A 13,805-nucleotide genomic window follows, 5' to 3' on the forward strand; every position below is an offset into this window, starting at 1 on the left:
TCTTGGACTAAACAGTAATGCAATGATCTGCCCATAGCTGTGAGCAAAGATCATTCTTAATGATTTGAGATGCTACATTTGGTAGGACTGCAGTAAAATGGGAGAGAGTCAGGGGATTTAAAATCTAAAAGAGAAAAAAACAAGTACAACATTTCTACAAAGAGAATACTTCAGTTAGTGAATACAGATTGTTGCATTGCAACTCATGTCCCAAGCTGGGTTTTACTCACTTTTGATATGATCCTACACTTTTGATAAGTCCTACACCATTAAAATGCAGTTTGCCTGAGTAAGGGCTTTATGATTTATCTCTGTGTCCTTCCTATCTTATACTTTCTGAAAGAGTATCCAGCATCTTTCTTCTGAAATACCTTTATAGTTTCAGTAGGCACTCCAGGCTCTGGAACTTTATCCAAGTAAGTAGTCAAGTCTTGGTCCACGTGTTCAAACACCAATGTTAACTTGGTCTCTCTGTCTGTTCGTGACACGGTGCACACATCAAACAATCTGAGAGAAGACAAAGAAGAGAGGAGGTGAGTATAAGGAACCAGTACAGACATACCTTGCAGCTCACACAGGTCTTTTAAAATTTCTTATAGCATAGAGAATGAAAAAAAAAGTACTTTCCAAAGGTAGAGCAAAGAGCTCTTGATTCATCAGATAACTATTGATACATTGATAATATCATCTCTCTCTTTCATGTGGGGATTCTAAAATAGGATAAAGTAGTAAGAATCATCAGCTCATGAAAGTAAAATAATTACATGAAAAGAAAATATTTTGTTGACAGAGCAATTGAATTTAACACAGAAAATGACTTGATATTTATTGACAGTCTACGCTGCACCAACCACACGGCTTTTCAAAAACCAATATGAATAACATTTATGAGGAGAAGAAAAAAAGATACAGGGTGCTTACATGCACCTTCATTTTCTTCCCACATAACTATCATGTTCACTTTTACCTATGTTCAGAATTAAATCTTCTTTGGTGGAAACACAATTTTTGTGTCAACTACTGCAAGTTTCCAGAAGCAAGGAATACCTTCTGAGTCAGGATACAGCTTGGAAAAAAAAGCTTTATGTACAAAGTACAAAATGCCACAGCTAAGAAATCCTTCATCATTTTCCATCATCCTTTTACTGGAATTTCTTTATCATTTTACCTTGTTGCAAAACATCAAATTCAAGCTCATTTCCAAAGCTCTTCATAATGTCACATTCCTATCTCATTAGCTTATTTTCTATTGTTTTCTTTTTTTTTTTTTTAATTAGGATTTCTCTCATCTTCTACGCTTCTTCTACCGTACTGTTCTTTTTTATCTTTTGCAAAAATGCCTGCCCATCCTTCAGTGCTTCTCACCTATAGTCATACCAGTGACCATCATCTTCATTACCCTCCTTGAAGTCCCACTTCCACTAAATCACAACAGGAAATCCTCTGTCCCCTGCTCACATACTTTACTAACGTGTGCATTCAGTTAGTTTTAAAACTGTAAAGATCAGACTGCCTCTCCCTCTGAAGTGAGGCAGAAAATCAATTGTTACTTTTATTAAGTGACAGTAGATTTAAATATATATACATACAGTTATTGAGAAAGAAGTAGATACAGTTAAACTGAAGAACCTATCATTGATAGTAAGTCAAAGGTAGTGATTTGTTACTACTCTGTTAACACTGCCTCTTATTTTGGTCGACGTCATAGCAGCAATACTGTTTTATTATGTGCATCTTTTATTCTCTTAGAATAAATGTTTGCTTACTTTGTGGAAAGTGCAGGATTTCTGATAATTTTATCAAGTAATATTTTTGTTCTTTGTCCTAGGACTAAGGACTTTCTATGCAGGATCTGGAGACAAAACAAATCACACACAAAGCTTTGGGGTTACTGCATTTAAAATAGGTCATCTGAAAAACAGACGAGGTAAATGTTTTGTAATGAGTTTTTACTTCTTACCTTAAATATCAAAATATTTCACAAGGCAAGGGAAGATAAGAACTGGCATAGCTACCTGTGAAGACTGTAACCAAAATTTAAGACAGCATTATGCTTCACTTGAGATGGTACAGATTTAACATGTTACAGTTCTGGACCCATTTTAAAAGCATTTCCTAAATAACCTTTAGGCAGACACTTAAAAATTGTTTATTAGACACAATGTTTTGAAAAGGGATGCATGTACATTCCTTTTAGCTTAAAGAATCTTTTCAGTGAGTAATAATTTGGGAACTAGAGTTACAGGATATGAAGAGACCATCACCCTACGTCTTTTAAAAAAAATGTTATCTGTACTTAATCTGTAATCATCGTATGAACAAATATTTACTAAATGATTATGGGAAACTAGTGACTGCAACAGCACATTTCTCATAAACAGAAATAGTATCTTCTTTGTGATTCTCTCAATGTGGCATGTATGGAAGGTAGATGCCCTGTACACAGTAAATCAGTTTTGTGAAATGTCGCAAGTCTTCCTGAAAAGTTAAATTTGTTGGTATTTGGCTGGAGGTTAATAATCTGTAATATATTTATATAAATCAATGTGGAATGTAGCCGGACTGCCTATAACCCCAACACATGCAAATAGAGAGGAGCCAGACAGGTCTGAACATCTGAACATAAACACTGGAAAATATTTCCAACTGTATGATTCCTTTGTGTTGACCTACATTTACCTAAAAATGTTCTAAAACACCTCTTTTGCCAGGTATTTAATATACTGGCAAAATTACCTTTCAACTATAGCAGAATTATAATTCAGTAAAAAAAGAAAAAAAAAGATTTCACTGTATAGAATATAGAAGCAAAACGTATCTTCCAACTCACTGCAGAAGGAAATGCTGATTCTGTGTTTAATTCTTCTGTGTCGGGCTTATTTTGATTCTGGCATTTACTGGCATAGCAAAATTAGGAAGTCTAAGGAGTACAGTCTTAGTCAGCTATTACTGAGTAATAATACTATCACTGAGTAATAATATATTTCCCTTTTATACACCCTTTATGTGAAACTCTAAATGCTCTACTGTTAATAATAGAAACTCCAGATCCTGCACCGGGCTGGGTGGAAGCACATCATGTTTACTCACAGAAAACACAGCTGCTGCCTTAGAAAGATAATAATTTAAAGCACAGCTTATATGAATCTGCAGTATTACAAAAAGGCAACATCTGGCATTGCCTGTGCAATTTGGAAAATAGATTGAGAAAGACACAGCCTCTTCACCTGATAGCGTCCATAGGGATAAAACTACCTTTCATAAATTATATTCTTTTACATCCAGTGTAGAAAATCATTCACAGAGTTGCATCCTCTAGCTAGGCATACCCCTGCTGTCTACACTATCCATCTTTCAGGTCATTTCCTCATGACTCTCTGTACGTGACGGGCCAGTTTTGGATGTCACTGCCTCTCAGGCAACAGCCAAAGGCCTTTTATTTAAAGAGTTACGATGTGGACACTGTCCTAAGTGAAGTAAATGTACCTCAATTAATACAGGATTTCCATACTGAACACTTTGTAAACACAAGCCCAGCCCTTCTATTGTACTTAGAAAAGAAACGATTGAATTATTTGATTAAAGTAAGATCCGCTATGGGAAATCCTGCAAGTATTTAACAAGATGTTTGGCTGGAAGTCATACACTGCCTGATGCATCGATCTGAACTAGCACATTGTTCAGCAGACACTTACTGACTACCTGTGTTTTAATGCATTTTTTCAAGTTAATTGTACTGAAGTAAAAAAGCGTACCAGCTATAAATCTGTGTCTATTTTATTTCATATGCCTTGCGCCTAGAGGGTCTTACTATAATGAGAGTACCTTCCTTCCTACAAAAGGCTCTTCTAGAAAACTTGATGATGCGTCTTGAAGTCTCTGTTGTTTCTTACATGTAACCTGACAAATGCAATCTCAGTTCATCTTTATTTTACAATATGCAGTCCGAATGTCAAGTTTTTTCAGCAGAGAACAGGTAGTGTTCCAGTTTCTTTGAAAACACTGCATATATTCTGACCCACACTAATGTGCTAACAGTTTCTAGAAAGTCCTTCAATGTTACTAGATTTGCTTTTGAGATTCTCTGAGAGCTGCTATAAAGGTACCCATTTTCACACATTTTTTCCTGAGCAAACTGAGGCAGCAAGGCAGCAATGGTAGAGTTCAAAACCACCGGTACATCAAACTTGCCACCTGCAAGACATACCAAAAAAGAGATCTGACTGTAAGACCTGAAAAACTGTAGGAGATCAGTTCCCTTGGCTACTTTCAAACAGATGAGTAAGTACAACTGGAAAATTAGCCAGAGGGAATACTTGCTGCCAAAGCATCCAAGAGCTTATTGTTATTTTTATTGCAGTAGGACTAATCCAACATGAACAAAGATCCTGTTACTTTGCTGGTCACTCACAGCATTGAACAAAAAAACAGTCCCAGCCCTCAACAGTGTTTCAGTAACATGGATTTACCATAATTTTCCTAGGAGCAGTCTCTTCCCAGGAAGAGTTACTTCCTAGTTTATGTGTGACAACGAAAGAGAACTGGAGCTGTTGATTTATGAGAAGGAGAAAAGTTTAAGACATTTCCAGGTTTCAGAAGTCTGGACAAAGATTCAGACAGAAAGGTTTGGTGGTCTCGCCTAACTCCACAAGGTATTTACCACATGACAGAAAACCATCACAAAATTTATGTACGATTGACAGCGTAAATGCAAACACCACAAGATTGGAATACCAAGACTATTACAGGTCATGATTGAGGTTTTTTGGCAAATATCTGGGGGGAACCTGAATAGCTTCTGCTTTCACTGGCTTTGGCTCAGTTTAATCCTATAAATCCATAATTTTCAAGGGCACAAAAATGTTCAGCCTCTCATACCTAAATGCATTGAAGAACGACAGTCAGGCATCCTTTGAGTCCAAATTTCAGCAACAGCCTTAAGACGCTTCTGTTCTTTGGAAGCCACTCAGTCTGTAAGACCTGGCTCCTGACCAGCTGAAAGCCCTTCATTCAGCCCAACTTCTTAAACTAAGTATTCCTTGAAAAGGCCAGTTCTCCCCATACTTTTAAGTTTAGCTACCTTCTGCCTGGTTTTTGAAGAAGAAAACTCTCCGCTAACAGAAAACAGTCCTCACTTGAAATCACATATACCAAATGTATTGTAACAAAGGGGCTGTATTTCAGATGAAGAACACAATAGCTGGGCAAGTGAACTGGAACATGTGCGTTACAAGAACCATGTCCCACGTAGCAAAACAGGAAATAGAGCTTCACACTCTAAAACGTATGACAGAGCTCTTTCTCTTTGTTCAGGACACACTGCTTTGTCTCAGCCTCATCAGCAGTCACCTGCTCCTCCATGCCTTTGCAAGCCGATATTTCAGATGTACGTTTTTCTCGCTCTGACGAGTTTTAGTGAAGCAATTTTAGATGACAAAAAGAGCACAGGCAGATGAATGGGCCTCTAAACTCAAAGTATCTAATATTTTAAGTGTGGGTTTTATTTTTTTTTCTTGCTTTTTCCTGTGATAACATTTGTAAAAACACTTAGTAATGCAAGATGTAAGTTCCCGTTTCATAAGCGTATGGGGTCTTTAGGAGGCCTCTCAGTGCGCTTGCCATGCCAGCTGCACTGCACTGATGTGCACTGATACGTGGGATACGGGGTATGCCTCGACAGCAGACTGCAGAACAACGCAGGGACACTTAGACCACCCTCAGCTGACCCAACTCAGGGCTGGAGACATGTGGTGGGACAGCACAGCACTGCCTGCAGCGCGGTGCGCTAGCCCACCATGAGCTCCATCCAGCAGCAGGCAGATGTTCCGCATCAATCTTGATTAATCAAAACAACCTCGGGTATCTGGGCACTGCTGATGGCAACTCTGAGTCTCAAATCCTTATTGTCTGCATTTCTAGTGAGTTCTTGGAGGCAGCAAACATTTTTCTTGCTCTGCTGCCCTCCCAGGAAAGAGTAACAGGATCTCTTCTTTTCCTCAGAAGAAACCTCTTTCAGGCACGTAACAGAAGAGGACAGAACATAACATCAGATAAAATAAACGAGTTTATCTCGGACAGACAGATGTCATGCAGATAAATGTTTTCAACTCATTCATTATCTGCTGCGCGCAGAGCAGAGAGCTGCCACGAAGGAGGAATGCCATGATGAGAGCAGGGCAGCAGAACATCCTCGCCTGGAGACCTACCCCAGCAGAGCCCAGCCAACATCCCTGCTTAGAGCCCACTCAGCAGTGAGGTTTAAGGGAAGGAAGGGGGATATTAGGATGACAAGGCAATCGTTCATCTGCAAGCTGAGCTTTGTGCTGTAATTTTTTCCAGTCTCTTTGCCTTTCTGACTTGGAAAAATTATTTAAAATGCTTAGCTCTATAAAAGATGTTTTTGTTCTTTAAGTGTGTGTGAGGAGGAGAGACAGAGAAAGTGACAGAGAGAAATAGATGCTCTTGAAGGCGAAGTAAATAGCACTGGCTAAAGTCCGATAGTGTGGGCTGCCTGGGCAAGCTTTCAACGCTCCGTGCTGCCTGCAGCCCTGACCTGCAGCACCCCTGCTCTCCTTGCTGGGCCCCACTCGAGCTACAGCGAGTTGTGGTGCCAGCGTGAACGGTTTTGTGATGCAGACAAATGTCTGCTCCCATGAAACCACCAAAACTCATTTTCGTCTTCAACAGAAGCCAAGATTTGTGCCCAAAAGATGAAAGGGCCAAGTACGTTTACTCACCATGCCACCCAAGTAACTAAAATATTCAGTTGTTGAGAGTTTTATTTCAGGGAAAAATGTGTTTGACGAGATGTTCTCTACACCTCTCTTTGTTTATAGTATAATGCTGTCTTTTTTAGCCCTAACACTGCCATTTCTTGTTCATCTTCTTCGGGAAGGGAGATTATTTTTAATAGTCAAGGAACAGAAATGAATCTGGTGAAGGTCAGCGATTCAGTGTTCTTAGCAGCAAACTTCAGTTTCAGGACTCGCCCTGCAATTCACCAGTTTTTCAAAATACTTACTCCTCACCAGTCAATTAGCAGCTTCATCTCATTGCAATTGATTTTAAATCCAAGCTGGCCACACGCTGAGCAACTACCATTATCTGGGGAAAATAGCAGCCTGTTGATGCCTGTGCTTGCCCTGTGCACTGCTGTACCAAACAGACGGCTGGATCTCTGCGTGGGGACAGCCACGTCTCCCCCACATCAGAAAAACAGCATGGCCTGTTGCAAAGACGGCCACTGGCAGATTCTTTAAGATCAGCAATTGCTGTCTGACCTATTCGTGGTGCTCTCATGTGATCCTGGAGCACGCGAATGTACACTGCCCTTCAGTCATGCACAGCGCTGCTACACATTGCCGAGGGCTCCCCATCAACTTCCAGTTTCGAGCACAAATTAAAGATGCTCTAATTCATAGGCAGTGCATGTGCATCTTCTCATAAATGTTTCAGATTTTCTGTAGAGTACCTTCCCCAGGGGTAGTTGCATTCCTTTTTGCATTCTCTAAATTGCTTAACATGTAAATAAAACCGATGCCTGAGTACTGAATTTGTTTAATTCAAATGCAAGGAGCACAGAAATTACCCTGGGCTGCCAGCAGTACCTGGTGCAAGACGGGCAACAACAAAATCCAGTTCATGTGTAGCTCGCAATCAAATTGCTTGTTACAAATTCCACATTTCAGTTTATGTTTTGAATTTGTGCTCATGCCAAACATGCAGAATCTAAATCTAAGTTGATCGTTTCTTTTCTAGGCTTTAATAAAACCAACGACTCATCTTCAGAAGATTTTATGGCTGCATAAATTATCATTTATTCTTCAGTAGCTTAATAATCTAATCTATCTACACTTGAGACAGTTAACTAAATGGTGATGCCAACATATCAAAAATAACATAGGAAATAATAACCCTCCACTTGATACAAAAAGTAGTCACAGCATGAAACCCAGTGTCCTGTTTGATGCCGTGTACTGTCTCACAGAGTTTTTTAAATCCTTGCAATATCACAGCAATGTCCTTGCAATATCACAGGTGTTTTATCCAATGCTTTTTAAGCTTTAAGTGTATCTAATGCAAATTTGATTCCAAGCTCTTCTTTTTCAGAGATGTGTTGGGAAACCTAAACGACAAGAAGCAGGTGCTGTAGAAGATGACAGAAGGTGAGTGCTTTTTTAATGCTTACCATTGATTCAGGGACTGCTATTCCTGAACAGCCTCCAGGTTACTCTACAGACATAACTCTGCTCAGGGATAGTTGCTAGACTCAAAACTCATATTCTGTCTGAAAGTGAATTAATGTTCAGGTGCATGCCAAGCCCTCTGGAATACAAGTAACCACAGCTTGACTGGTAGTACTTGAGAAGGACAAAGCTACTTGTCAAAGCTGCTGCACAAAGCAGGTGAGGGGGCATGCTAACTGCTGCAAATATTCCCGAGCCCTGCTGCTGCCACTTCCCAGGAAGAAGGACCAGCATGGGCAGCAGCTGAAAGGAGCCCAGCACTGGTGGGAGGATGCAGGGGACAGAGTGAGCACTAAGTGCGAAATGCCTTGTTGTGGTTCTTCTGCTGGCAGTAGCCACAGTTTTGATTAAGACCCTCAGAAAGTGTTGTTGTAGTGATTTGTGAGACACTGACACACTAAGACTTCTCAAGATAATACATTTGTACAGAGTTTCATATGAAGAGATGGGACCGAATGGTTTGTATTTCTCAAAGCAGGATCAAGAACTGACTTTTAGAAAGTGAAAACTTTCATGCTTCAACAATACTGTGAATTCCATTGCAAAAGCAAAAGAGTAGTAAAATAGAAGGGGAAAAAAGCCTAACGAAAAGTAAAAGGCTAAACTGGCTAAAGTTGACAAAACTGATATACGCAAAGTAAATAAATCATGTAAATACTAGTAATGACAGCTCTTATTTTGAAAACTAAATTAATTCTTTTCAGTTTTTTGAATCATAGTATTTTAATGTATTCAATGAATTATTAAGGAAATCTATAATCTTTTTAATGCAACATGCTGCATATCCTTGTATTAAAAAGAAAGCAATTGGTATATATAGGAGTAAAACACTAAAATACTTAATGGTCACTGTAATGTCTGGTATTTATATTCTGGGTTTATTATTATGCATCTTTTCTTAAGTACAATGTCCTTACCTCTCAAGACAATATTATAGCAAAGAAAATCCTTTCTAAGAGAATGAAACAATCACCAGTCTGGGAAATCAGGTGCAGACTTCTTACAGAACCCTATACTCAGACAGTCATTACCTGGACAGAGAGCAATGTAACCCCCTGTATGCCATTTACACCCATATCTACTATGATGGTTGCTATCTGTGGTTCCTGATCTTGCTTTTCTTACTCATGCAGAGATAATTCTGCAGTCTAGGGTGCTGCAAGTGAGCCCCCCTCTTATACCTCAATGCCCTTATCCGTACCAATGTCTCTCCTTCTTAATTTCTTTATTAGATTTATGACTCAAGGCAATTTTTTCATATGGCTATACTTCTCCGAAAACGATGTTCATGATTTATTGCAAACAGTTCATCACAATATTTGTTTTTCCTTAACTTTTGAAATGAATACAACTGTGAACCACATCGCTTTCTCAGTCTTTACCTAGGGGACTAGGAAACACGAATGGATATGAACAGATCTTGTTATCTTACAAATGGAAACCGCAAATTACCACCATTTACTCAAACTGCATGAAAACAACTTTAAAAATGTCTAAATCTGTTGAAAGAATCTGTTTATGGATTCACTAGAACTAATGGTGCTGCACTGCTCAGAATTTCCTGAAAATGGACCAGATATATCCACCCGCTTCCAAGGCAAGCATGGCGGTTGGGTGGCAAACCCATTTGCTACATACAGCAATACACCAAGTGAAAATTCAAGGGATGTTTTTGATGCTGTGTGTTAATTTCCACACATGCTTGTCCTGCACGAGGTTAAAAGACGCAAAAATAGAGACCCAGTTCTTGGTGCTTTTTGTCTACACTTGATTTCAGGGGTGACTTTGGTCAGGCTTTGATGCCAGGTCTGTCCCCAAGAAGCCTGTGTGCTGTGATGCAAAGCAAATTGTTAGGTAAAGAGAAAGCAAATTCCTCTATTCACTTCAGCAATACTTGAAGGGGAGCACAAGTGGCAATTGCTCACATAGGTAAGAAAAATAAACAGGGTTTGGTCTCATCTTTTGGGAGGCAGTCAGATTTAAGGCATGCTAGCTAACTCCATCCAACGTAGCTGTCTTTGGCTACCCATCATCAGACAGATGCCCATCTTCGTGGGCAGCCCAGCAGAGCTTGTGGAGCGTTGAGCTCTCTCCTCAGCTCCCCTGGAAGAGATACAAGGCATATAACGGAGCTGTTCAGGACTTCGGTGTTTAGTCTGAAAGGGCCACATCAGCCCTTGAATAAATTGGGAGAGGAGTAGGTACTGTCTCTCCCTGTTTGCCAGGGAAGACATTGAGATGACTAATTCAGACCAGACACTTGAATTCAACTGAATTTAGGAGACATGACTCTTTCCCAGGAAAACTATAATTGAGCAATTTTAGTTGGTGGGATTCCAGATTATGTTCAATTGATTATGTAGATGTTTATAAACATTGCTTTTAACAAGGAACTTATAAGAAAATGAGAGATGTCAAAAAACAGCACTGAAAACATCTCCAACCTATTCACTCAAGCTCCACAGACCGGGATCCATCCTAAAAAGCTCTGCACACAAGAGCCTCTACCTAAACTTCATGAAGTTAGTACGTGTATTTAACTGGCTTTGGCTCAGGGCCAGAATTTCCTTTAATTTGAAAGGGAGTTTCACCTGTGACAAACTTGCAGGATTGAGTTTAATATTCATGTTGTACAGAAAAGAAACAAATGGGACTAATAAATCTTCAATAGAAATTTTACAAGATTTTTCTGGCTTAATAAATTTAGCCAGGAGGCAATTGCTCTTAAACACTTGATACATAAAAAGGGATCCTCATTTCCATTAGCATGCAAATTCCTTACACATTTCATCAGGATTTGAGGTGCTGCATCTTACTAGGTTTTTAAAAGTGTGGGCTTCATGGCTGCTCTGTTCCTTAGAGAGGTTTGCATCCCACTTACACACAGTCTATACGCACGTGGCTATACAGGCTCCTTGGCTGTCATGCCATTTCCTCTAATAAGCCGTCTTATTCTAAAATTAATTCATAACACATGCAAAGAAAACTACAAATATCCATAATTGTAAGATTCTCAGGTGCTTTTCTCCTCCAGTTCCCCAGGTAGTTGTCTAGTAAACATGTTTCCTCCTTTAGCATCCAGTTTACATGATCCTGTGAGCCAGTCATTTAAAGATTAGTGCACGCTGAATGAAGTATTCTACAGACCATACAGCTTTTTAAGTATTTCCTTTAAGCTCTTGCACACATATGTAAAAGAAAACAAATTAAAGATTATTTGCAGAGTTTGGCAATGAAAATGAGGTGTTAGTAGCATTTTGAGCTGGCAATAAATTTTATTTGACTGTTTTATTACTTCGGGGCAAAGGCAACTATTTCTTTTGGGGCGTCTTTTAGCAGCATGAGATTAGGGTTTACACTTCAATGCATGGAGAGTTTAGAAATAAATTCAGCATTTTGTAAATGATGGTGTATGTCAGATGTAAATACATGACAAAACTATATTTTGGTTGTTTTGCAACAACATGTCTTTCACATTTCTGAAAGGAACGAGCAAGCTATAATAAATCTTGCAAAACAAGGTCTGGTTCCCGGAGCGCTAAAACATTTTTACGTCTCGGCAGTTGAAAACAAGGCACATCTACGTAACTTCTGCAAGCAAACAAGAGTGTGCTCTGCATCGTCCACACAGCCCGTGTCAGCTCGGGCTGAGCTGAGGAAGACGTGAGGACAGCAGAGCGTAATGGCTGAGGCTCGGCAGAGCTAACATGGCTACGCAGCTTCCAGCTGGCTCAACACGCAGGCAGAGCAAGTAGGCATCTGCTGGGGAAGGAGGCAGGGCTGCCTCACATCTGCCTGCAAATGCTGCGTGGACTCGAAAACGAGTGGACATGGATTACTTATGATCATAAAGCGAGTCCGTCAAAACTGCCGAGCTTTAATTTGCTGAAAATTATCCCTTCGGCTCTGTCCTGCTCTACACCGTTCCCTACACGATCTGTCCTTTTCCACTTCAGAAAAATACTGCGATAGATGGAAACTGTTGTGACCATTTCCAGCCCCTATACAAATTGTTTTATTCATATAATTATTTTTAGTCCAAAAATAAGTCAAGAGACTGTAAGCAGATATTGAGAGACAAGGAAGGCTAAAGGAAGAACCTCCTGCTCCTCATTATTTTCTCTACCTCATGCCCAAGCCCTAGACCATCAAATTTACCTCTGTTCTCTGAACCAGCACAGAAGCTTGCACCATAACCAATGGTCCTGAGCCTTGCTACAGGTGACCAAACTGGCACCATTACACACCACACAGGCACCCCCAGCACAGTCTACAAAAGCCTTTTCTGGCCTTGGTCAGCTGGCCTATTTCACTGACTATATATATGTATATATATTACAATTCCCATCTCTATCCAACTGAAGTAAATCAGCTAATCATCATGTTAGGACTTCATCCTCTCCCTTTCAATAGTGTGCTCCTATCTCTCTCTTATCTCTTATTTAAAGCTTCCATTTATCTTCTATTTAAATATGCAGTCAAGGAAAGGCCAAATTTTCGTGCTGTGAGATGTATCTAACCATACTGGACGTATTATCTTTTTGTACAGTTTTTATCATGAATTTTCATACTTAGTGCACTGGAGGTTTATAATTAAGTTGCCACTGGGCTGTGTTACATCAATTGCTATATTGTGCCATTTTTGGAGGGTGGGAGTGAACACTTACCAGCTGCACTGGTCTACAAAGACTAATATCTTTTCATCCTTATACAATAGGATAGCAGGAGCTACAAAATAATATTAGATTAGAAACTTAAGGAGTCCAGAGTGGTTAAATTGAACAAATACAGGGAACACACTAAGGAAATGCACAGTCTTAGATAGCAAGGATACGGCTGGATTAATTGTAAGGGGAAAAAAGACATTGTGAAACTGTCAAGATAATTTAAATGATTTAGGAGCCAGCATCCCAAATTACAGAATAACCTAGGTACTTAGGGCCATCAGGATATTTGTGAATCCCTGGAATTCCTGTCCAGTGTCACTTCATGATGCTTTTCAACTAGTATTCTAATGCCTAAATCATAAAAATATAGGATTGGAAGAAAAACCTGAGACCAGTTGCCTGCATTAATGAGCACCCACGACAGACACTTATGCACAGATACAACAGGTTCCCAAACGCTTCTTGCCGTCCCATACAAAATACACAGATATGGCCACAGAGCTTTTCCTTGAGGTACATTTCAGTTCAAGAGCCTCACTGCCACCTCAGGTTCCTGCAGCACTGGGATATTCATGAAATAAAACTCCTAAGTTATTCCAGGAAGTTGACCCGACCATTTTACACAGGATATTAAATAGACCCCAGCTGTCTCCACTTAGAAGTGACTTAGTTCATATTTTTTATAAAGGCCCATTCAGCTGCCTTCTGAGTTATCACAGAATTGATGTGACTTTCTGGGAAGAGAAGTCAAAATCTCTGTTTTACCTACTTTTCATATAGGCATTTCTTGGGTTTAAAACATCACAACTGGTATCTATATATCCTGAAATAAAAATCTCTGTCTGTATTACAAAAATATTTCACTGAGAAATATCTGCCACCGAAGGCCATT

General features: G+C 39.6%; 1 protein-coding gene across 3 annotated transcripts in view; it reads right to left on the reverse strand.

The window, feature by feature from the left end:
• CDK6 (cyclin dependent kinase 6) overlaps positions 1-13,805 on the reverse strand; it is a 142,177-nt gene that overhangs the window by 111,891 nt on the left and 16,481 nt on the right. For all 3 annotated transcript variants that reach the window (XM_066991721.1, XM_066991718.1, XM_066991720.1), the window contains exon 3: positions 372-507. In XM_066991721.1, the coding sequence (XP_066847822.1) occupies positions 372-507 (136 nt within the window). The remainder of the gene's footprint in view (positions 1-371; positions 508-13,805) is intronic.

Source organism: Anser cygnoides, chromosome 2, assembly GCF_040182565.1.
Source record: "Anser cygnoides isolate HZ-2024a breed goose chromosome 2, Taihu_goose_T2T_genome, whole genome shotgun sequence".
NCBI classification, from domain to species: domain Eukaryota; kingdom Metazoa; phylum Chordata; class Aves; order Anseriformes; family Anatidae; genus Anser; species Anser cygnoides.